This window comes from Sorex araneus, chromosome 8, assembly GCF_027595985.1.
Source record: "Sorex araneus isolate mSorAra2 chromosome 8, mSorAra2.pri, whole genome shotgun sequence".
NCBI classification, from domain to species: domain Eukaryota; kingdom Metazoa; phylum Chordata; class Mammalia; order Eulipotyphla; family Soricidae; genus Sorex; species Sorex araneus.
Window position 1 is genome coordinate 3,078,862 of NC_073309.1, and position 23,409 is coordinate 3,102,270.

The following is a 23,409-nucleotide window of genomic DNA, read 5'->3' on the forward strand; positions in this document are numbered from 1 at the left end:
CAGGAGGAGGGGGCCGCCACCCCACTCCCTCCCCCTCACACCCGCCAAACACGGATTTCTTTTTTCTTTTTTTTGGTTTTTGGGTCACACCTGGCGATGCACAGGGGTTACTCCTGGCTCTTCACTCAGGAATTACTCCTGGCGGTGCTCAGGGGACCATATGGGATGCTGGGATTAGAACCCGGGTCGGCCGCGTGCAAGGCAAACGCCCTACCCACTGTGCTATCGCTCCAGCCCCTAAACACGTATTTCGAAAGGAAAAAACCCCAAGAAATGGTTTCTGCGGTGACAAGGGCGAGGGGCCAGGCCAGGAACAGGCCGGGGGGGCGGGCCAGGGAGCTCTCAGGGACAGGCCGGAGGCCCCTGACGCCTGCGCCCCCCGGGCCTCCCAGTCTCACCGGAGGCAGCCCCAGACCCTCCTCTGGGTCACACCTGGGCCCCGCTGCTCCCCGAGGGCCTCCCCCCCCCCCCGCCTCTCCCGCCTCAGCCCCCTCATCCAGGCTCCCCCCCCCCCCCGCCTCTCCCGCCTCAGCCCCGCTCATCCAGGCGGCTGGGGAGGAACAACAGGAGGCTCCAAGACCCTTCCCAAGGCAGTGCCCACCGGGAGCCGCGCTGGGAGCAAGGCCAGCCCGCCTGCCCGCCCGCCCGGAGACCCCGCGCCAGGATTTCCGCCTGGGGGTGTCAACAGAGCAGGCACAGACCGTTTTAGCAACTCCCCAAAGAGGAAATGCAATCGCGGGCAACTGAAAGCAGAGCTGGTGACACCCTCATCGCGGCCCGGGACCAGCCTCGGCCTCACTCGCCGCCTCGGGCCGCCCGGCCCAGGGAAACTTGGTGCTCCAGAATTCCCCAGAATTGTCGCTTTCTTAGCAGTACACAGTACACGTCTCTTCAAGGGCAACAAACTCAGGAAACTTCTCTCTCCTCCTTCCTCCTGCCCCTCCTCCCTGTGTCGCTGCCCCCCAGACACACCTCACGGCTTCCCGCACGCCTGCCCGGCCCCCGCCCACCCACGGCAGGCGCCGAGGGTCTGCTTTGCACGTGTCTGGACACTTGGATAGACCGCTCCCGTGAAACACACTCGCACTGTGAGTGCACGATCACACGCACACGCATATGCACACACGCACGCGCACACACACACACACACATGCACACTTACATTATATATAAAATTAAAGTTTGACAGATGCCAGATTGTCCTTCAGATATTTGCAGGTTTGATTGGTAAAAACGGCCCTTTATGACATCGACTCTCCCACTGCCAAGGCCACCGGACATTGGCTTATGATGACCTGGGCGGGCAGGCGGTGAGAAGAAAGAAACAGCAGCCCCGCCGGGCTCAGGGTGGGGGCTCTCTGGGGAGTCACTTCCTGGCCCCCTCCCCCAACCGACCCCCCTCCCCCAAGCGGTGGCCCATGAACATGCAAATCAGACTCAGACTCCTCAGGCCGCTGCCTTCATATCCTCTGCCTCGCACCCGACCCTGCAGAAATGGGGGGCGGGAGAGTAAACACTGCCAGGGCCACCCTCCCCCACAGGTGCCTTTCTTACTACCCCAAGCCCTCCCCCACTCCCAACACACGCACACACAGAGACACACATCTGAGCACACACAATGCACACACAGACACACACGTATACACATGCACACAGACACACATGTACACAGAGATAGACATGAGCACGTGTGCACACACGAGACACACATGTGCATTCAGATACACACATGAGCATACATGTGAGCACACATGTGCACACACATACATGCACACAGACATACACACGCACAAAGAGATACATGCATGTACATATACAGACACATATGCATACACATAGGCACACGTACACACACGCATAGAGTTCATCTACAGAAGGGCACACACACATGCACACATGGCAGATACAGGGACACATGCATGTGCACATACACATAGATGCACAGAGTTCATCTACAGGAGGGCACACATACACACACACAACAGACACACATGCACACGAACACACACATAGAGACATGTGTACGCACATGCGCGCACACACACACACACACACACACACACGCTGGAGCTCACAACATCACAAGAGGGGTAAGCCTCAGTTTTCCCAGTCTGCTAAGTGGGCCCCGGGAAACTGGCCGGCTGGCAGGGCCCTGACGGGGATCAGGTGTGGGGCGGATGTGAAAGTTCGTGGTTCCTCCCTCCTGTCTCGGGCTCCGGGTCTGCAGCCAGGGCCAGGGGAGTCTGGTCTGGGGCTTTCTGACCACAAGCGCTTTCCCGGAAGCAGCCTTCCTGACAGGCTTTGAATAGACGGTGCGTGTGCAGGACACACCACCCGCTGGTGTCCCGGGTGAGTGACGAGGCAGCCCTCGGCTCCTGCCGCCAGGGCCACTCCCCCTCGTCATCCTGTACTCAGTTCCCAGGTGGGTCTCGGGTTTGCTCTGACCCAGCACTCTGCACACATTGCTCCTCCCCTGGCCTTGTAGGAGACGCCAGCATCTGTGCCCAGGGTGTGGCCCAGGTGGGGAAGGTCTGCCATGCAGGTGTGGGGCCAGGAGGCACGGCCAGCCCGGACCTCAGTGGGCCACATCCTGTGTGACCTCTGTGTGCCGCAGCCAGCCGTGGGGGCCCAGGCACAGCAGTGACCACGGGAAGGAGGGGAGTAGCCGAAAATGCTCCGAGTCCCAAAGCTCGCGTCCCCCTGGCTGCCTGCTCCTGCCGGACCCGGTGTGCCCGGGCCTCGCCTGGCTCTGCCCAAGGCTCACCCCAGCTCTGTGCTCAGGGCTCACCCCGGCTCTGTGCTCAGGGCTCACCCCGGCTCTGTGCTCAGGGTTCACCCCGGCTCTGAGTTCAGGGCTCACCCCGGCTCTGAGTTCAGGAATCACCCCGGCTCTGTGCTCAGGCCTCACCCCGGAAAGCCTCGGGAACCGTATGTGGTTCTGGGTTGACCTGGGTCAGCCGTGTGCAAGGCCAGCACCCGCCCCTCTGTACTCTCTCTCCAGCCCGTCCTTCTCTCTTGGACTTGGCAGGTGCCCTGGCTGTAGGGCTCGCGGCTCCCTGTATGACGAGACCCTTACATCACAGTGCTCTGCCTGGCCGAACCGGCCTTCGTCCTGTCACCTGCCTGCAGGACAGCCCAGGGCTGGATGTGTGCGTGTGCGTGTGCGTGCGTGTGTGTGTGTGTGTGTGTGTGTGTGTGTGTGTGTGTGATACAGTGGGCCGCACGGTCACCCCGGGCGGGGACAGCTCATTCTCCTCCGCCTCGAGGGTCCCAGGGGAGCCAGACAGCCGCTTGTAACCCCAGCTGCGGCCTGGGGCGTCGCTCAGAAAGACCTTGCCCCGCACCCCTCCCCTCCCCGCCTCGGGGTCCGGCAAACTACCTTTCCCAGAATGCACCGCTCCGGGAGCTTCCGGCCCGAGGACTACACTTCCCAGAATGCAGCGCGCCCCACTGGGTCGCGGTAGGGCGGCGCGACCAGAGGGATGCTGGACCGGCCTGTCCCCCTCCTGTCCCCGACCTGACCTGGGCGGGAGAGGGTCCGGCTTGGGGGACCCGTGGGGCGAGTCCTTACGCCCTGGCGGGGCTGCGCACAGCGGAGACCCCCCCCACCCTTTGCCCTCCCCCCCTCCCCCCCAGTGCAGGGCCGGGCTGGGCTGAAGCAGAGTCCGCCTGGGTCAGCTGGGACCCGCCTGTCACCTGGCCCAGCTCCCTGTGTCCAGTGACAGGGTGAAGCGTTTGTGTCCCACCCCCCACCCCCAGTTGCTCTGCTCCCCCAGACGCATCAGGAGGACCCCTGGGGCCTGCGTCCAGCGGGCACTGCCCAGTGGACGCGGGTCAGTTAGTTTATTTATCTACCAAGGGGGCCACACGCAGCGGAGCCTGGGGCTGACTCCTGGCTCTGTGCTCGGGGACCAGAGGACCATGCGGGTGGCGGGATGGAACCTGGGTGGGGCGGACAAGGCAAACGCCCCCAACACTGCGCTGTGGCTCCGGCCCCTGTCGCGGCCCTTCGCAGGGCCTGCTCCTCCTCGCGAGGGTCTGCCCCGCGTTCAGACGACCCCCCGCCCCTCGCGCGGGGCCAGGCGGGCCCGCGGCCTGTCCAGACGGCCGGCCAGGTCCTCACTGCTCCCTTTGCTGCGGGGTCTCTTCCTGGCAGAGAAAAGGGGACTGTGCTGGGCGGGGCCGTGGGGGTCCCCGGAGCCGGGCGAGGGGTCACAGCACCCCGAGCCCTAGCCCAGCTCCCTGCACCCATCCTTGTGCACGTGTGAGCAGAGGCGGACCAGAGCTGGTGCCCGGAGCCGGGAGGGGGCAGCCGCCAAATCATGGACCCTGGGTGGGAGGGAACCGGCGCCCCGGGCAGGCGGCAGGAGGCGGCGGCAGCAGCAGGGAGGGGCGGGTTGGGTGGGTTCTGCGTGTGGAGGGTTCGCACCCAGAGCCAGGACATCCCAGGGCTCAGGGCAGTGGGAACACGGCTGCTCAGGGTCAGCCCACGCCCCACCAGAGGCACTCGTGTCCCCCGAGCTTGTGGACAGGTTCCCTTCTGGGGGGCCGGGCCCCGGGCCCACCCCAGCCGCCTCTCTGGGCCAGCTGCTTCCTGCGAACAGGCAAGCGGGCTCGGACCCTGCCACCCAGGGCTCTCTGGGGGGAGTCGGGGAGCTAAGGCTCCAGCTTGCGGCCGGCCACAAACTGCTGTCCCCTAAGGCCCCGAGCAGGTGCTGGGAAAAGGGGGGTCCCGGGGCGGGGGGAGCAGGCAGCTCACACCCAGCTTCCTGGCCTGATCTGGGGCCCCCCTCAAAGGCAGCCCCTGAAGGCAGGGCCCAAGGACAACTTTCCCGGCTGGACACCAGGGGGCAGCAGAGACCAGGAAACGGTCGCGCCACGCCCGCACTGCTGGCGCCTCGGGGCGGGTGGGGACCAGGCGGGGTGTCCGGCAGCTCCGAGGGGCAGCAGGGAGTGAGGGCGGCGGGCGGACGCCCTGCTCTTCATCGCTGGCCGCTCGCGGGCGGGCGTCCCCGGGGCCTGAAGCGGCCACGCGAGGCCCACCCACGTGTCAGTGAGCAGGTGCGGTGGCGCGCGCGTGCCTCCTGCGCTCGGCAGAGGGCGGCGGTTCCGACACCTGCCCGACGCCCGTGCACGTGCAGGGCCAGCCGCACGCGCCGTGTCCGCCACCACGAGGGGGGGACACAGCTGCAAGGTTCCGTTTGCAGGAGGGGGGACTAAACCGGAATAAACGCAACCCCCCCCCCCGTGCCGATGGTCGGACCCTCCAAAATGAGCAGGATGAGGAGGTTTTTTTTTTTTTTTTTGCTTCTTTTTTTGGGGTCACACCCGGCGATGCTCAGGGGTCACTCCTGGCTCTGCACTCAGGAATCACCCCTGGCGGTGCTCAGGGGACCCTATGGGATGCTGGGATTCGAACCTGGGTTGGCTGCGTGCAAGGCAAACGCCCTCCCCGCTGTGCTATCCCTCCAGCCCCCATGGGAGGAGGAGTTTATGCCAAGTATCCCACCGCCGCTGGGCCGGGGGCAAACGTCGTGGAAACCAGGGCCGGGAGTTTGGTGGGAGATCCCATCACCAACCAAAGCGGCCAGGCCCGGGGAGTACAGGGATCCACGTGGGGGCGTGAGCGGGCACCGAGGGTCTTGGACAGTGGCCCAGGCCACGTGTCACACAGCCACGCTGGCGAAAGGTCGTGCCTGGACAGCTACCGCAGTGGCGGGAGCAAGGCTGGTTCCACCCCTCGCACCGGGGCTGTGTCCTGGGAGCAAACATGCCCCAAGCGGGGGAGTCGCGGGACAGTGCTCCCCCAGCCTCCTCCCCTGCGGCTGCCGGCAGGGGAAACAGCTCCCCAGAGCTCAGGGCTGCGGCTGCCCGCACCCCCGGCCTGGTGGACAGAGAAGTCCAGCTTCCTCCTGGCCGCCCGCTCCCCGGCCCTGGACACTCCCGGGCTCACCTCGCCCCAGTGTCCTCCCCTCTGTCCCAGGCAGACAGCTATCTCGGAGATGACCCTCCCCACAGTGCTCCTTCCCCAACAAGCCGCCCCTCCGGGTCCAGCTCTGAGCTGCTCCTGCAGGGAGACTCGGGGGTGCGGTGGGGGCGTGTCCTCCACTCTCAGCCCCCCATTCGTTTTTCGGGTGCACACTTGTCCGAAGCTCCAACAACTTCAGGAACCCTTAGCGGGCTCCGGCTGGTCCGGGTGGTCCCGCACTAGGCCGCAGGCTGTCCCGGGACCCCCAGGGGGGGCTAAGCCCTCTTCGGGTAGGCTGCAGCGAGGCAGAATTGATGTCCCCAGCTAGGGGTGCAGAGAGGGGGTCGTGGGGGGTGGGGAGAGGGACGGCGGCGCGGGCGGGGGACGCAGAGAGGGGTGGTCGGCAGGGGGCCCTGCGGGGAGCCCGGGAGTCCCCGCTCCGCCCTCAAAGCCAGGCGTGGGCCCAAATCTCAAACACCCGAGCCTGGGCCCTACCCTGGCTACCCACCTTCCCGCCAGTGGACACAGGGAGGGGACCCTGCCTCCTCCCGGCGTCCCCATGGCAACGTGACGTCATGAGGCAGCATCACCCCGCCCCTTGGGCGTGGCCTCTGAAGGTTGTCAGTGGGCGTGGTCTCGGGGCGGGACACGCGCGCGCGCGCGCACACACACACACACACACACACACACACACACACACACACACAGAGGCACCCAACACTTAAGGAAACTGCATGAGGCTAAGGGGGACATGGTCAAGATGAACCTGCCTCTCCCTGCACCCCCGGAGCCGTGTCCAGCCCCAGTGTGGCTCCCCTTGCTGCCGGGCTCTCCCTGCAGCCCCCCACACGCGCCCCTGCAAGCCCCCAGGGGTGACGTGGGGGTGGGGTGAGGAGCCGCCCCCCGGGGTCTCCTGCGCCCAGGGAGCCACTGACACCCTCCCACCCCTTGCCCGAGCCTTCTCGGGGCGCCCGCGCGCCCCTTCTCCTGCTGGGCCCACCAGAGGCTGCTCGCGCCTGGGGCGGGGCACGGACGCGTCCCCGCTTCTCCCCTTCAGTGAGGAGGTGGGACAGACCCCAGAGTGCTCGCCAGCGCCGGGTGGACACGCGGCCACCGCGGGCCCGGGTTCTGCAGGTGCAGGTTTTCGGAAGACTCTGGAGGTCGCTCCGGAGGGCCCGGCCCAAGGACCCAGCCGCGGGGCCATGGCAGGTGGGCGGGGGGCCAGCTGAGAGCGGCCGGCGCAGCGGCAGCCTGGCGGGAGGCACTGCGGCCCGTCCTGCCCGGTGCGGACGCGGGGCCGGGTGTGCGCGGCCCCAGCCAGGGGCAGCGCCAGGGGTGCGGGCGGGCGGCCGGCAGGCGGCAGCAGAGAGCTCACGGGGCACCTCACCAGCCATTCACCAAACGCGCTCCCGCGGAGGCAGAGGCAAGCAGCCATGTTTTCATTAAAAAAAAAATTTTTTTTTTTGTTTCACCCGACTGTGCTTAGGGCTTACTCGCTCCTGGCTCTGGACCCCGCGGGGCCCCGGGGATTGAATCCAGGCCAGCAGGGCCCGGGCAGGCGCGCGCCTCACCCCCCTGTGACTCCCCCAGGCCCTGCTCCCCACCCTGCTCTTATTATTTATTTTTTTGCTTCTTGGGTCACACCCAGCGATGCACAGGAGTTACTCCTGGCTCTGCACTCAGGAATTACCCCTGGCGGTGCTCAGGGGACCCTATGGGATGCTGGGAATCGAACCCGGGTCGGCCGCGTGCAAGGCAAACGCCCTCCCTGCTGTGCTATTATTGCTCCAGCCCAACCCACCCTGCTTTAAAAACGTTCCTTTGCTTTATTTTTTTTTAAAGTTTAGGAATTTTTTAATTTAATTTTTTTGCTTTTGGGTCATACCTGGCGATGCACAGAGGTCATTCCTGGCTCTGCACTCAGGAATTACCCCTGGCGATGCCAGGGGACCACATGGGATGCTGGGATTTGAACCCGGGTCGGCCGCGTGCAAGGCAAACGCCCTACCTGCTGTACTGTCGCTCCAGCCAACGTCCCTTTGCTTTAAATCAAGGCACAATTCATGTAATGTGAAGCCATTTTATGGTGCTTAGGGACAACGGGCCCCCCACCTCCCACCTCCAGTTCCAAACGATTCTCATGGATCCAACGATAAGGCCTCATCCCCGAGTGCAGGCCTCCCCATCCGCCTCCTCTGGTCGCGACACGTGTGCCTGTTTGGCCTCGCTCACGGCGGTGCAGTCGCCCAATCAGTGTGTGGTGGCAGAGGCTGCCCGGCTTTCTCCGTGCTCGGACACCCGCCAGGAACGCCTGGCGTTCTGAGGGGTCTGTCGCAGCCTGCACTCAGCCCTCTCCACTCACTCATGGGCCTTTGTGTGGTCGCCACTGTGCAAACACTGGCGTGTGGTCACTCACTCCGTTGCTCACACCACATACCAGTGGCATGTGGTATGTCCAGAAATGATGCAAAAGCGGGGATCCGGGAGAGGAAACGGGGCCGGGGCTCTTGCCTAGCACCCTGCTGACCCCATTAGAACCCTTGGCACCCCCCAGCCCCTAAGGGGAGATGATGCAAGTGTCTCGTGAGGAGCCCTACGTGCACAAACACCCGAGTCACCCAGGAGGAAGGTGGGCACACTTTCATCCTTCCAGAAGCTTCCCTCCGGCTCTGTGCCCACATCGCGGCCCTTGAGCCGTAGCCCCAGATGTCCGTGACCGGTTCTGACCCCGCTTGTTCAGCTCCTGGCGGCTTCCAGGAGGGGCCTGTGTGAGCAGTGGGGGTCCTGGCGGAGGGCGAGTTCAGCGCTCCCCCAGGAACAGGGCTGGGAGGTCCCGGGCAGGGCAGACACCCACGGCCATACTGACGGTTTCTGTGGGGGGCGCCCTCCGGAAGGGGTGCGGTGCTGTCCAGGGAGGGTGTCCCTGCCCCTCTGTCCGCAGCGCGCCAGGTCCTGTCTGTCCTGGGGCCGCACCTGCTCAGAGCTTTTCTTGTGTGCTCCCAGCTCAGGAGTCCTGCAGTGCCGGGGACGGAATCGCCGTCAGCCGCGTCCCTCTTTCTTTTTTTTTTTTTTTTGCTTTTTGGGTCACACCCAGCGATGCTCAGGGGTTACTCCTGGCTTTGCACTCAGGAATTACTCCTGGCAGTGCTTGGAGGACCATATGGGATGCCGGGGATCGAACCCGGGTCGGCCGAGTGCAAGGCAAACGCCCTACCCGCTGTGCTATCGCTCCGGCCCCCAGCCGCGTCCCTCTCTGCGGCTTTCTAGAGCTGTGGCTGGGCGGAGACCAGGAGGCAGCCGGTTCGGGGGCGCCCCAGGAGGCAGGGCCCTGCCAGGACCACCAGGCCCCGGGGCAGAGTCCGGGGGCGCACAGGGGCTGCCTCCAGTCCGGCTGAGGGCAGGCGAGGTGACGAGGCCGGGGGACACCCTGCGTTGCCCCTCCTGCTTCCTGATCTCGCCGGCCGCCAGCCTGCCCAGCCCGGGAGCCAGCCCGGCCGCCACACCCCGGTCTCTGCAAGGGGACAGGGCGGCAAGGCCCTCGGACACTCCCGGTGGCTGGGGAGAAAATCAGACTCGGGCTTCGGGCTGTCTCCTGCCCCCTGGGCCGGGGGGCGCAGAGTGGGGGGCTGCTCACGGCCCCAAAGCGCGTCTCTCCAGGCAGCTCCGGGGACACTGCCCTCCCCGGAGCGTCTGCAGGACTGGGGGCGGGAGTGTCAGCGGGGCCGGGCCAGGCCGGGGAAGCCGAGTCCACGAAGCCGAGGTCGAGGAGGGGGTGCCCGGGCGCTGCCGTGAGCCCCCCGCCCCCGACCCCCCCCGCCCCCACAGAGCGATCCGGACCAGCTGTCGATGAGTCACTTACAGTTTATTTTTGCCTGAAAGTTTTTCACATCTCTGAACACGGCTACGTGACAGTACTATCACCATCGGGAGAAGCAGCGGGGCGGGGGCGGGGGGCGTCGTCTCGGCTTCCGGCTCCGAGGGCAGAGAACCGAACCGAACCCAACCATGAGGACGACGAGAGGGTGGAGAAACGAGACGGGAACACGGAGCGGGGCACGCACACGTACACGCACGCACGGGCACGGAGAGGGGCTCGGGACGGAAACCGGGTTTCTTTTTTTTTCTCCTTTTTTATAAAATGAGGGCCTCGTCGGGGGTAATAAAGTCTACCTAGCAAAGTATAAAACAACAAAAGCACGGTGTCCATTGAATAAGATTAAATAGATATAAAACAATTACATCGACGGGGTGGGGGGGAGGGGACGGTTCGGAGGTGCTGGAGAGGGACAGGGTGTGGCGGGTGTATTTTGTGCTAAACCAACAGAAAAATGGGGCTGGGGGGGGGGAGGGGCCCCAAGTAGCCGGGAAGGGCTGTTCTGTACAGGGAGGGTCTTGAGGAAAAGCCGACTGTTTAGAAAAGAAATGGAGATCGGTTCGTCTTCGGGACGGCGTGGGCATCCGCCCAGCGGCGGTGACACGCGTGGGGGCAGTCAGGCTGGGGGAGGCGTCTCTCCTCCCAGGAGACCATGCAGAGAGGCGGGGGTGGCATGCACAGGGCCTGGAGTCTCGAGTCCGGGCCAGAGAGGGGGGCTGTCGGGAGGGGCCTGGGGGACAGTTAGCACCCCCCCTCCGAACGTCTAAGGCTGGGCCTCAGAGGAGCACTGCAAGATGGGGACCCGCTTCCTCCTCTCCCCACCCTCCGCCTGACCTCCACACCCCAGGAGGGAGTCGGAGACATCGGGCCCAGCGGCGGGAGCTTGGGGCGGGCAGACGGACAGACAGACGGAAGGACAAGAGAGCATTAGCATACAGAATCCATTAGGAAAAAGCAATTAATTTTCCAAGGAGGTTGGTTCTTTTTTTTTTTTTGTCTGTTTCCTTTTAAAAAAATAATAATAACACTACCACTACCCCCACAGACAGACAGACAGACGCTGAGCAGTTCCGACAGTGCTACAGGCCTGGGGCGGGCGAGGGTCGAGACTTCATAAATAAGGGACAGGTCCCAGACCCACGGACCTGCCGACGTTTCTTAAATAGGCGCGTTATTTCCATCTTATGTACAACGAGAATCACTTTGCACAGCGACGCGGACACGGGCCGGGCCGGCGGCTGGGTCTTCTGGTCCCAACGGGGAGGGGGGTGGAGGGTGCGGGGGTCGCAAGGCAGGTGCCACCTCCCCAGAGGAGGCGAGCAGCCCTGGGCGCCCCCCTCCCCCCAGCCCACCGGGGTCACGAGATGGTCGTGGTTGGTTGGAGCTGCCGCCACGCGGCGGTTAAACACAAAGGCAAAGAAAATCCACACAGGGTCCCCTCCCGCCCGCCCCCTCCCGCCCGCCACGCTGGCTGCTACAAAGTCCGTTTAATCAAGTCAAAGTTTCCAATTACGAAGCTAAAAGAATTAGGCGGGGGCTGGGCGTGCTGACGGCCCCCTCCCCACCCCCTCCCCCCTCCGCCCTCTGCCCCCGGAAAGACTCCCCCATCTAGCTCACAGCCGGGGCGCTGGCGGGGGGCACCCCCAGGCCCGGCGCTACGTCTATGAGTCGGCTGCGTTGCGGCTTCACCAGGCCTCCGTGTAGCGCACGTCCACCTCCTTCAGGTTGGGCAGCTTGGCCTGCGGGAGAGGGCGCCGTCCCGAGTCCGCACACGGTGCCCCCAGCCTCCCAGGGCCCCGCCAGCCCTCGCACCCCGGCTCCCTCCTGTCCCTGGCCGGCCCTCTCCCTTCCCCCACCCCACCCTTACCTTCAGATCCTCGTAGGTGTCGGCCGAGAGCTTGGTGCTGTTCATGTTTAAACTGCAGAGACTCTTCATGGCTGTGCGGGCGGACGGACACGCGGGGTCACGCACAGGAGGCCCCCGGGGGCGCCCCCAACCCTGTCCGCGCCGCCTCCCTCCGTCCCTCCCAGCTGAGGTGCCGCCAGCGGCAAAGGCAGCCCCAGGCCGGGGACCCCACGGGGCACGCGGCTGTCCCGGAGAACCACATGGCCCCGTGGGCCTCTCAGCCTGCAGTCGGGGCTGAGTGAGGGCACCCTTGCCTTGACCCCGCGGGCAGGGGGCCGGCCGCTCCCCGCCGTGCCCAGGGGCGCACTCACAGCTGAGGGCCAGCAGGCCGGCGTCCGTGACGGGCGTCTCACACAGGTTCAGCACCTGCAGCATGGTGAGGTGTTCCGACAGGAGCCGCAGGCCCGCGTCTCCAAACTGGGGGGCAGAGAGGCCACCGTGACCCCCGGCCTGGGGCCCGGGCTGCTCCCCTCCTCCCTAAGACTCAAAGGCCTCCAGGGTTTGAATCCAGGCGAGCCCCCGCCCCCCGCCAGCTGCCGCCTGGTTCTGCCATGGCCCGGGGGGCAGCAGAGACTAAGCTGTGAGGAGAGCGGAGTGGGGGACCCCACCCCCGACCCGGGTGAGTGACGTGGCGTCCCCCCTCAGCTGCTCAGAGCCTCTGGGACTGTCTCTGCTTGGGGACCTGCCACGAAAACCAGGCACCGGGCAGGGAGGGAGGAGGCAGGACTGCAAGGAAGGGGGTGCGGGGAGGAGGGTGCGAAGAGGAAGGCGAGGGGAGGGGTGTGCAGGGGGCCAGGGTGCGGGGAGGCCGGTGTAGGGGAGAGGCGAGCACAGGGGGTGCGGGCAGGGGTGCGGCACCTGAGTGGACCACAGGTTGAGCTGCTTGAGGGAAGGCAGTTTGATGAGCTGCTCGGGTGGGGGAGAGGCTACACAGGGGGGGCGGGGAGGGGTGTGGGGGAGAGGCGAGCACAGGGGGTGCGGGCAGGGGTGCGGCACCTGAGTGGACCACAGGTTGAGCTGCTTGAGGGAAGGCAGTTTGATGAGCTGCTCGGGTGGGGGAGAGGCTACACAGGGGGGGCGGGGAGGGGTGTGGGGGAGAGGCGTGCACGGGGGGCGGGGAGGGGTGCAGGCAGGGGTGCGGCACCTGAGTGGACCACAGGTTGAGCTGCTTGAGGGAAGGCAGTTTGATGAGCTGCTCGGGTGGGGGAGAGGCTACACAGGGGGGGCGGGGAGGGGTGTGGGGGAGAGGCGAGCACAGGGGGTGCGGGCAGGGGTGCGGCACCTGAGTGGACCACAGGTTGAGCTGCTTGAGGGAAGGCAGTTTGATGAGCTGCTCGGGTGGGGGAGAGGCTACACAGGGGGGGCGGGGAGGGGTGTGGGGGAGAGGCGTGCACGGGGGGCGGGGAGGGGTGCAGGCAGGGGTGCGGCACCTGAGTGGACCACAGGTTGAGCTGCTTGAGGGAAGGCAGTTTGATGAGCTGCTCGGGTGGGGGAGAGGCTACACAGGGGGGGCGGGGAGGGGTGTGGGGGAGAGGCGTGCACGGGGGGCGGGGAGGGGTGCAGGCAGGGGTGCGGCACCTGAGTGGATCACAGGTTGAGCTGCTTGAGGGAAGGCAGTTTGACAAGCTGCTCGGGTGGGGGAAAGGCATGCACGGGGGGGCGGGGGGGCGGGCAGGGGTGCGGCACCTGAGTGGACCACAGGTTGAGCTGCTTGAGGGAAGGCAGTTTGATGAGCTGCTCGGCGCAGGCACTGGTCACGTTGGTGAAGGCCAAACTGAGGTTCTCCAGGTTTCCGAAGGAGCCGGAGCTCAGCAGACGCGCCAGGTCTGCGTCCTGTGGAGAGGTGGCGGGTCTCGGGGGTGTCGGGAGGGCGGGGCGGTGGCCCCCTGGCTCAGCCCTGAGTCACCGAGTTGGGGGTTCTGAGGCCACGGCCCCTTGGCCAGCCCGTGTGCGTGTGCACATGCGTGCGTGTGTCCGCGCCCGTGTGCATGCGTGGGAGCGAGCGCACACGTGAGGGCAGCACCTGGTGCCCGCCTTGTCCATGCACACGCCGAGGCCTGCGGGGACTGACCAGTGCCCAAGCGCCAGCCCGAGGCAGCCCAGGCTGGGCCCTTCCCAGCTCCCGAGGGTCCCGGAGTCTCAGCCGCGGCCCGGCTGCTCGGCTGTGGGGCGGATCCCTCCCTAGGCGGGGCCTTGGGCCAAGTCCGAACCCCAACCAGGGGCCCTAAGTGGGCTTCCAGGAAGCGGCACCCTCGGCTGCCTCTTCCTCCTTCCTGCTGGCTGCAATGAAGACGAGAGGGCTGGAGCTGGAGCAGCCTTTCTGAACCACGAGGTGCAGCCACCAAGGATAGCGGGGAGAGCGCGAGGGGGGACACGAACCCCCAAAGAGCCGGGAAAACGGGGGCACAGCCTGCCGTGCTGTCCGGCAGGCAGGTGACCTGGCACGCCAGTGCTACTGCTGCCGTTTGTCTGCTTGGGGCCGCCCCGGCAGTGCTCAGGGCCGACTCCTGGCTCTGCACTCTGGGATCACTCCTGGGATGCCGGGGACTGAACCCAGGTTCGATCTGGGTTCGATCCGCTGCGCTATTGCTCCAGCCCCTCTAACTGTTCCCATGGAGAGCTGGGGTGGAGAACACGGCCCTGGTGCCAGGTGGACTGGGGCCCCCTCCGGGAAGTCAGAGCCCCCCGGGCCGCGCCCGCAGCGAGGAGGGGCACTCACCGTGGACTTGGAGGGCAGTGTCAGCCTGGTGGGCCCGCCTTTCCTCTGCTGCGGTGGAGACAGGGCAGTCAGGACCCAGCCCGCCCCTCGGATGCCGCGTGCCCCCTCCCCCCCACTGTCTCAGGGCCCTCCCTGGGGGCACTGGGGGCACAGCGCCAGGATGGAACTAGGGCGTGCCACCGCACAGGAAGTGTCTGCCCTGTGCCACCGCCCCAGCCGGACCCACGCTTAGTTCTTGGGGGACCGAAGGCAGCAGCATGAGTCAGTGTTTTGAGGGGGCCCGAGAGTTAGAGGGGTGACCCTGGGGCGTCCCAGCGGCAGTGAGCGGGGAGGGAGTGGAGCGGGAAGCAGAGGCCGGGGGCCCACAGGCCGGGTGGCCTCTGCCGTGTCTGCCCACACTGGCCGGGCCGCCTCTCAGGATCCCTTCCCGCCCTGAGCCTCCCTTCCCGGGCCAACGCCGGCCAGCAGTGGCCCCAGCGGGCGTGAAGGGGTTGGAGCTGCGGGCCCACGGGGCTCGGGGGTCTGGGGGGCGGAGGTCAGGCGGGGGCCCTCGGGGGCCGGGGGCGGAGGTCAGGCGGGGCCCGAGGGGCCGGGGGCTCACCAGCTCCTTGAGCTCCCGCTGCCGGTCGCAGAGCTGCTCGTACATGCGCTTGCCGGCGCCCGTGCTCTCGAGTGTGGAGATGATCTGCAGCTGCGTGTCGTTGTTGTCGATGATGTTGTACTCCAGCATGAGGCACAGGATCTGCGGGCACACGGCTGCTGACCCGCCCGCGGCCGGCACGCGGCAGGGGCGTGGGGAGGGGCGCCCCCGCGGCCCGTGCTCACCTCCACCATGGTCTGGTTGCCCCGCAGGGCCAGGAGCATGCAGGGCCCCAGCTTGTTTTCCGCCAGGGACAGCAGGAACTTTTTGGTCTTGTAGCAGGAGCCCATGAGGGTGTGCACCTGGGGGGGCGTCCGGGAGAGGGTGACCGCAGGGCTGTGCCCACCGCGCCGCGCAGGAACCTCCCGGGTGGGCAGACTGGCCCCGGGGCACACAGCCTCAGGACACGCCCCGAGGGCACAGGGGCCGAGAGGCGGGGGGGGGGGGGGGCAAGGGCCAAGGCCCCACCTGCCCTCGTGTTCGGGACGGAGGGACGGAGCAGGGCCGGGAGGACGGATGGACGGACCCACAGACAGTCGGGCCTCATGGGGGAAGCCGCGGACAGCAGCGTGGGACGGTGTTGAGGGGGCCACCACGGGAGCCCCTGGCCCACACGTGACCACCTGCTCCCTCCGGTCTCCAGGGCCAGCCGAGGGCGTGCGGGAAACCCACCCAGCAGGCCCCTCCCTGCTTCGTGCCCCCCTTGCTCCCCGTGAACACCCTGCGGGCAAATGCGCGCCCCTGGCTGGGCAACTGCCGGTGCCCGGAGCTTCTCGTCACACCGAGTCCTGGCCCCAAGGGCAGGGGGACCCCCTGGAGCACTGAGGCCCACTGAGCTGGCAGGACCTGCAGTGTCCCTTCCAGGGGTGGCCTGGCTCGGCACCTCTCTGTGGGGCGGGCTCGCGTGGTGACGGAGGAGCCCCCGGGGTGCCCTTCAGCCCATTTCGCAGAGGAGGGAAGAGAAACAAGCCAGAGGAGGCGCGCCAGCGGCCCGGGCAGCGCCAGGCGCGGGCAGAGCAGGCCGGTGGCAGCAAAACGTGGTGGCCGTCACCTCCCGGGGCACTGCAGCAGGGTGGGGCGGGAGCGGCCCGAGGGACTGTGTCCACCTGGCTGTGGCGGGGCCCGGGTGTCAGGCTGCATGGGGCAGCAGGGGGCAGGGGTGTCGGGGGCGACTGGCGGGCGCGGCCCCGCACGCACCATGCTGGCGAAGAGCTCCCCGTCGTCGTCACAGGCCACCCCTCCGGGGCTGTAGAGCTGGAACCAGCCGTCCTTGCCGGCCCGCACGCTCAGCAGGCATGAGTGCACCTGGGGGGACAGCGGCGTCACCCACCCCGCCCGGCCCTCCGTCCTCACACCCACCTGGAGTGCCCCTTCCCGGGAGGGTCCCTGCCCAGCCGGGCCAGGGCAGGGCATGAGCACAACTCGCCGAGCTTCTGCCCCACGCTCCAGAAGTCAGCGTGGGCTGTGTGTATGCGTGCATGTGCGTGTGTGCGTACGCATGCATGTGTGTGTGTGCATGCACACACAGGTGCATCTGTGTGTCTGAGGACGCGTCCTGGCCCCGGGTCCTGTGCTCTCTGCACACGAGGCCTTCCTCCCCGTCCTGTCCAGGGCAGGGCTGGTCCTGCATTCACCCATCAGCTCCTGAGGGGGTGCCTGGAGCCTGGGTTCGTTTCTGGAGGGCACCGTGAGGCCGAGTCCCCACAGGGACTGGCACAGACACCCCCTCAGGAAGGCACTGGGACCACGGCCTCTGCGGTCCCTGCCCTGAGGGTCAGCTGCCTCGGGCTGGCGTCCTCTCGATGCAGAGCTGGTGGGAAAGGACAGGCCGGCACCAGCTGACATGGGGCGGCCCGGGCAGAGCCCGTGGCGGTGTCCACGCCGCACAGGCCAGCGCGGTGGGGCTCAGTGCGGGGCACCGCACCCAGGGAGCAGAAGCTGCCCGGGAATCCCGGGGTGGAGACTACCTTCAGGGCCAGGGACCCCGTTTACTGCACAGGGGTCTGCAAGTACAGTGTCGTGTGGACACACCAACATGGCCTTTGTCAACCCCTGGGGTGACCCGTGAGACCACTGGGGAGAGGGGGGCTCACCTCTTGTCGGGGGTCCTCGGCGAACCTCTGGATCACGTACTTCAGTTCCCTGCAAGAGACGAAGCCCAGGTGGGGGTGTTGGGGTCCCGCCTCGGGTGGGCCTAGGAGGGGGCTGGGTGCGTCCGGCCTCCCCGGGGAGGGCACGGGGGACAGCGCGGCTGGACAGAGGGGCAGGGCCCGGTACTCACTTGGTGAACTTCTCGTGTGCGAGGGCTCTGGAGGAGAGAGAGGGGCGGGGAGTGAGCGCCACAGGGCACAGGAGCCCCCCGGCCCGGGCCCCCGTAGCTGGCACGGAGGCGCAGTGGGGGCCCCAGGTGTGCCTGCGGCTTGTTCCACAATTAAGGGGCAGCTCGTTAGTGGCGGCTCAAGTGGCCTCTGGGGCCGGCCCGCCAGTTGCATCACAGGCCCCGCACGTGTGTCCCTGGGGCGGGGAGAGTCAGAGCTCTCCTGCCCAGCCCCAGCGGGGCCCCGGCCGGCAAATGGGGCCATTACCGAGTGTAATGCCCCCCTCCGGGAGCCACATTTCACAAACAGCGGCTCGCTAATGAGAGAGCCTGGCGGCCCCCCGAGACCCGCTCCCTCGAATCTGTCAAAACAGACACCCCAGGCATCTCGGGGCCTGCGGGCTACTCGCTGCCCGCCGGCCGTCTCCCCTCTTCCCCAGGACGGTCCAGAGGGAGCGGAAGGGTCAGTTGGGTACGAGGGACCCGCTTCTCTGTGCAGCCGGGACTGAGCCCGAGCCGGCCCACCCGAGGACCCGAGGAGGCTCCGGGGCGTGCTCGCTGGGTTCAGTGAACCCTGGTGGCCGCAGGCCGCGGGCTCCCCACCTTTCGGGGGCGGGCTCTGAGATACACCTGGCTTTGCTGTCTGCCTCCTGGCTCGGGGCTCAGGGATTACTCCTGGCGGGCCCGGGAGACGTGGGGAGCCAGGGAAGGAAGCAGGAAGCCCACATGCACGGCCTGGTCAGCTCCCTCCCTGCTGTCCTATCGCTTCGGCCCCTACACAACTTTTTACTTAAAAAAAAAAAATGGGGCCACATCCAGCAGTGCTTGGGGGCGTCCTCCAGGGGCTGGGGGACAGCATGGTGCCAGGGACGCAGCTGGAGCTGGTGTGGCCTGGACTGCGCCCTGCTAAGGCCTGCTGGCCACCCTCGGACTTTCTCCCAGTCACAGAACCCCGGGCCAGGCCGACTTACTCTTTGGGGAATGGAATGGGTTGAAGCAAGCTGGCCAGCGACGGTCTCCAGTCGTCATAGTCTGACCTGCAAGGACAAAGTGGGGTCAGCACAGCGGCACTGGGGGCCCGGAGCCCCGACGGCACCCCACAGGGGACGGCCACCAAGGGGCGAGAGCGTCCAGCCCCCGGCTTGCCCTCTCGAGCATCATTGCGGGCTCCATACTTGGGCCTCGAGGGCGTCTCGGGCCTAACGTCCCCCACGCGGCGCGTTCCTGACCCCGTGCTGTGTCGCTGTGCATCTGCCGAGTGCGGCCCACACCGCACGGGGCGTCTCCTCACCCCAGGAACCGCCTCCGCCTCCCCTAGCAGGCAGGTGCGGGAAGCCCCGGCGAGAGCTTCCTGCGCCTCCTCCCTGCATCACGGTGCCCTGGAGTCCGGCCCGGGGCTCCCAGTGCCCCCGCCTGCTCAGCCACACCGAGCTCGCTGGGACGGGACCGGGAACGTGGAGGGCCCGGGGGGGTTGGCCCCTCATCCCGCACGGGCTCCTTGCCCGGCCCTCAGCGTGACCCCGCCTCGCTCCCCTGAACAGGGCCCTCCCGGGGGGAGCCCTGAGGGGACGCGCCACTCGGCACCCAGAATGTGTCCACAGCGGCCAGCACGAGGCCAGGCGAGGCCCCTGCGAGAGGCCCCTCCAGGGCGCCTCGCTCGCCTGGTGGCAGGATGGGGACGCAGCCCAAAGTGCCCGTGGTGGACACTGGAAGGTGACCCACCTGCCCCTGACCACATCACGGCCTCTCACTGCCCAGAGGCCACCGGACTCAGGATGGACGAGGCCCGCCCCCCGCAGACCCTATGCTTGCTCCCCCCGGCACCCACACGGGTCCTCTCGGAGGGGCTGCGGCTCTGACATGTTGGGGCGGCTCAAGGAAGAGAAGTCACTGCACCCCATGGTGAGAGAAGCTTCTGGAAGGACCAGCTCTGTCCCTGCGAGGCCTTGCAAGCCCCCAGGGCATGACCCACCACCCCGACCCACCCGGAGTCCCAGCAGCCGTCTCAGACCTGGGAGGCCCGGCCGAGAGAAAGCAGGACCCCCCCCCGCCCCCACCCCTGCCTTGAGGAAGTGTGTGTCCTCGGAGGCGGCCTTTGCCCTGAGCCTCCCTGGGCGTCTCCTGCCCCTGCTCCCCACTGGCGGTCACCTCGGGAGAGAGAGCCGGGGGCGCATCCCGTCCTCCCCCACCCTCCCACCCAACTCTGCCGTGCGGCAGGGACAGTGAGCAGGCGGGGCAGTGGGCGGGGCAGGCGTGGGGCTGCAGGCCCTGGAGTGCTGGCCCAGGACCCTACACTGCTGAGAGCGAACAAGCCCACGGGCCGAGACCCCCTTTCTGGCCGCACGGAGGGCCTCGGAGGGCAGGCCCGGCCAGGCCTCCTCTCCAGAGCTGCCAGAAGCCACCCTGTCTGCATGGCTGGGGGGCAGGGCTGCTTTCCTGAGGGAAACCCCTTTGGGGATGACGCCTCCCCCCACTTCCCAAACCCCCCCAGTGCCCGGCTATGGCCACGCTGCGGGGCCACCGTCTAAGGCGCAGACCCCTGAATGAGCGTCAGGGCCAGGCGGCCCAACCCGCACCACGCCCGCCTCCGAGCCCCTGCCCAAGGCCAGAGCCACGCACACATACACGCATGCTCACACGCACACTCTAGGGTCACACGCTGACACACCATACACTCAGTCTCACACACATATGGCACACCCTGGCAAACACCTATATACACTCACAGCCACTCACACACAGCACAGACATACACTCACACACTCACACACACCCATCCACTCCTACCAGCTTCTACATACTCAGTCACAGCTGCACACGCCTAACAGACACGCCCACACAGTCAGTCACACACACTCATACATACTCATACACATGGCACACACAGATAAACAGTCACCCCCCGCACTCATACACATTCACACACATACAGATAAACATACAGTCACACACACTCACACACACTCACACACACTCACCTCCCCCGGAACCACTGAGGCACAGACACCCCAAACTCAGCAATAGCCCTGTCCCACAAACCCGTGTCCCCTCGCGTACCCTGGCGGGCATGTGCACACCCTGTCACACACCCGTGCATGCATCACACCTGTGCACACCCGCAGCCCGGCCCGGGGCGGGGACACTCACAGCAGCTTGAGGATCTCCACGTAGCAGCCGAGCGTGCGGTCGGCCTGGGGCCCCAGCTCGATGCTCAGCGCGCTGCAGGCGGGGCTGACCATGAGGCAGTCGATGAGGTTGGGCTCGCTGTCGTTGCCCGCGCTGGCCGTCAGCGCCGGCTTGGCAGTGCTGCTGTGCTCCACCTCCACGTGGATCTCGCTGGAGGCCACGACCACCGAGGTGAGCCGCGCCTCCGACAGCGTGGCTTCCTGAGACACCAGGTCCGGGCTGGGGTGCAGAAGGCGCAGGGGCAGGGTGGGCTTCCGGTCGCAGGGCTGCTGGCAGCCGTTCCGGATCTCCTTCAGGCTCGGGGAGTTGTCGCGGCTGGGGGGCGGGAGGGGAGTGCGTGAGGCGGGCGGCGCGGCGGAGCCCCCGGGCTGGACAGAGGCGGGGGTCTCTGAGCCGGGCCTGCACCCTTCGGGCCCCCGGGCTGGACAGAGGCGGAGGTCTCTGGGCCTGCACCTGCCCCGGGCTGTGGCTGGGGCCCCGCACACACCCTCGCAGCCTGCGCTGTCTGGCGAGCACTGCCCACTGCTCCGGTGTGGTGATTTTCCAGGGAGATACGCTACGCCGGGTCAGGCCGTCTGCTCTGCGCGTGGCAGAACATCACGTTCCCAGCGGGAGGCCGTGGACGGGCCAGAGCACAGCGCGCGGCTTTACTGTCCAGGGACGGGTGCGAGGGAGGGGCGGGGCCCGAGAACCAAGGGTTCCTGGGCGCCCCCCCCCTGCCGGGCTCCGGGGCCCAGGGAAGGGACAGAACCCGCCCAACACCCGGGTTATGCACAGCCGCCACCGGGGCCCCTGGACACGGGCAACTCCAGCCCTGCCCGCCGATGGCCACCACCTGCGCCCAGGAGCCGCTGTTGGCCACCAGGCGTCCCTGCCCCCTCTGACAGCTCTAGAGCCCCGGCAGAAGACCCCAGGGAACTCTGGTGCCAGGTGGGCACCCCCGAACATCGCCCCCCACAGGGCCCGTTCCTGCTTCCTCCCCCGAGGGATGGGCGCTCTCCACTGGCCAGCAGGCTGGGCTACTACAGCAGCCCCCGGGAGGGACCCTCACGCCGCCAGCCCGCTCGCAGCCCACAGTTGAGGAAGGCCCCGAGTCACCTGGACGGTCGGGGCTCAGGCCGAGGGCAGGGCAGTGGGCATTTTCATTCTGGAGGGCAGGCGCGCTGGGATAGCCCAGCACTGCACCATCCCCGGGCCAGGAACTGAACAGCCCAGGGCCCTGCACACACGCATCCCCGAGGGGTGGGCCCCTGGCGCAGCAGAGCCAGACGCTGTGGGAGGGCGCGGAAGACAGGCCGCGTGCCTGCAGCCCCCTCCCCACGCTGTTTCTGCGCGCCCGAGGCTGCTGTCACCGGGGGCCCTGGCTGGGGCAGCTCTAGGCCAGGCCCAGGTCGCGGCGGGTCTCGACCTGCTGACCTTGTGAGGACACCCGGGACCTGCGCAGGGCTCAGCTCCTCGTCCCTGCCTGTCACCACAGGTGCCACTGTACCCTCGCTGGGGCGGGCGGCCCTGACACACACACATACACACACACACACACACACACACACACACACACACACACACACACACGCACGCACGCACGCACACACGCACGCACGCGCACACACACACACGCACGCACACACACACACACACACGCACACACACACGCTCCAGCTGGAGAGAGGACGGCAAGGACAGCGTCGGCCCCGCACGTGCCTCGGATGCCCTGCATCCCAGTGCCAGGAGTGAGCCCTGGGCACTGCCAGTGTGGCCCCCAGACGACAGGGCGGCCACCCCAGGGGCCCGGGAGTCCACACACGCTGACGCGGACAGGCCACGCTGCACCCCGGAGTGAGTAAGCACCGGCGTCACGGCCCCAGGGCGACTCTGAGTCGCGCTCCGGAGTCTCCAAGGAAGTCCTGGTGGGGGGTCACGGGGCCCGCCCGGGTCACCTGCTCGTTAGCACGGGCCCCGCCCGCTGCCCTGCCCGCCACGCCCTGCCCCGCTCGCGTCCGCCCGCCTCTCCCCATGCGGCAGCTCCTGCTCGGGGAGATGCAGCCTGAGCCCGGACAGCAAACAACCCACAGGAGCCAGGGGATGCGTGTGCACGCCCGCGCACCTGTCCGCACGCGTGTGCTCTACCCACAGGGCTGACCCCCGTCCTGGTGACCTGTCGGGCCCTGTGGGCGGCAAGGGGACTGACCTGTTGATGAACTCTTCGTAGCAGGAGTAGATGGCGGCCAGGCACACGGCCACCAGGTTGGGCAGGACCCGGGGGTGAGGGCAGTGCCCGGTGGGGCCGTGCATGCTGAGAGAGAGAGAGCGAGAGAGCAAGAGAGCAAGAGAGAGAGAGAGAGAGAGAGGGCAGGTGAGTGAGTGGCAGGGGCCGGCAGGGGGGTATCTGGGCAGCTGATGTCTAAGAGGCCACGACCGCAGCCTGCTCTGCACCTCGGTGCCCTCGCCTGTGGATTGGGACAACACGCTGCCTTCCAGGGCTGTTCCCAGACCACCTGGGGCTCCCGTGCCAGGTGCTCCCGACCAAAGGAGCCGGCCCTGGGCTCGGCGGCACCAGGAGTTCCAGGGAAGACGTTCAGGAAGTTTGTGGCTGGGCCGTGAGTCGGAGAGCGGTGCAGAGCCACGCCGGCGCCTGCCGGTCAGCTCCTGGCCACAGGCAGCGGGGTGCCCACCCCCATTCTGGACAGGGACACCAAGGCCCAGAGAGCACCGGGCTGGGAGCACTGGAGGCCTCAAGGAGCGTCAGGGGCCATCCCTGGTGGGGCTTGGCCGACCCGGTGCCTGGGGCCCAGCAGGGCT

At 67.2% G+C, this 23,409-nt stretch overlaps 1 protein-coding gene across 1 annotated transcript in view; it reads right to left on the reverse strand.

The window, feature by feature from the left end:
* Positions 1-9,811: 9,811 nt before the first annotated feature.
* CMIP (c-Maf inducing protein) overlaps positions 9,812-23,409 on the reverse strand; it is a 126,646-nt gene continuing 113,048 nt past the window's right edge. Inside the window, exons 9-21 of the mRNA XM_055145226.1 lie at positions 22,799-22,903; positions 20,572-20,925; positions 18,396-18,461; positions 17,389-17,415; positions 17,201-17,249; positions 16,305-16,412; positions 15,293-15,409; positions 15,069-15,209; positions 14,468-14,515; positions 13,435-13,581; positions 12,060-12,165; positions 11,710-11,780; positions 9,812-11,581 (exon numbers count right to left, since the gene is read on the reverse strand). Of these exons, the coding sequence (XP_055001201.1) occupies positions 11,528-11,581; positions 11,710-11,780; positions 12,060-12,165; positions 13,435-13,581; positions 14,468-14,515; positions 15,069-15,209; positions 15,293-15,409; positions 16,305-16,412; positions 17,201-17,249; positions 17,389-17,415; positions 18,396-18,461; positions 20,572-20,925; positions 22,799-22,903 (1,393 nt within the window). The 3' untranslated portion in view covers positions 9,812-11,527. The remainder of the gene's footprint in view (positions 11,582-11,709; positions 11,781-12,059; positions 12,166-13,434; positions 13,582-14,467; positions 14,516-15,068; positions 15,210-15,292; positions 15,410-16,304; positions 16,413-17,200; positions 17,250-17,388; positions 17,416-18,395; positions 18,462-20,571; positions 20,926-22,798; positions 22,904-23,409) is intronic.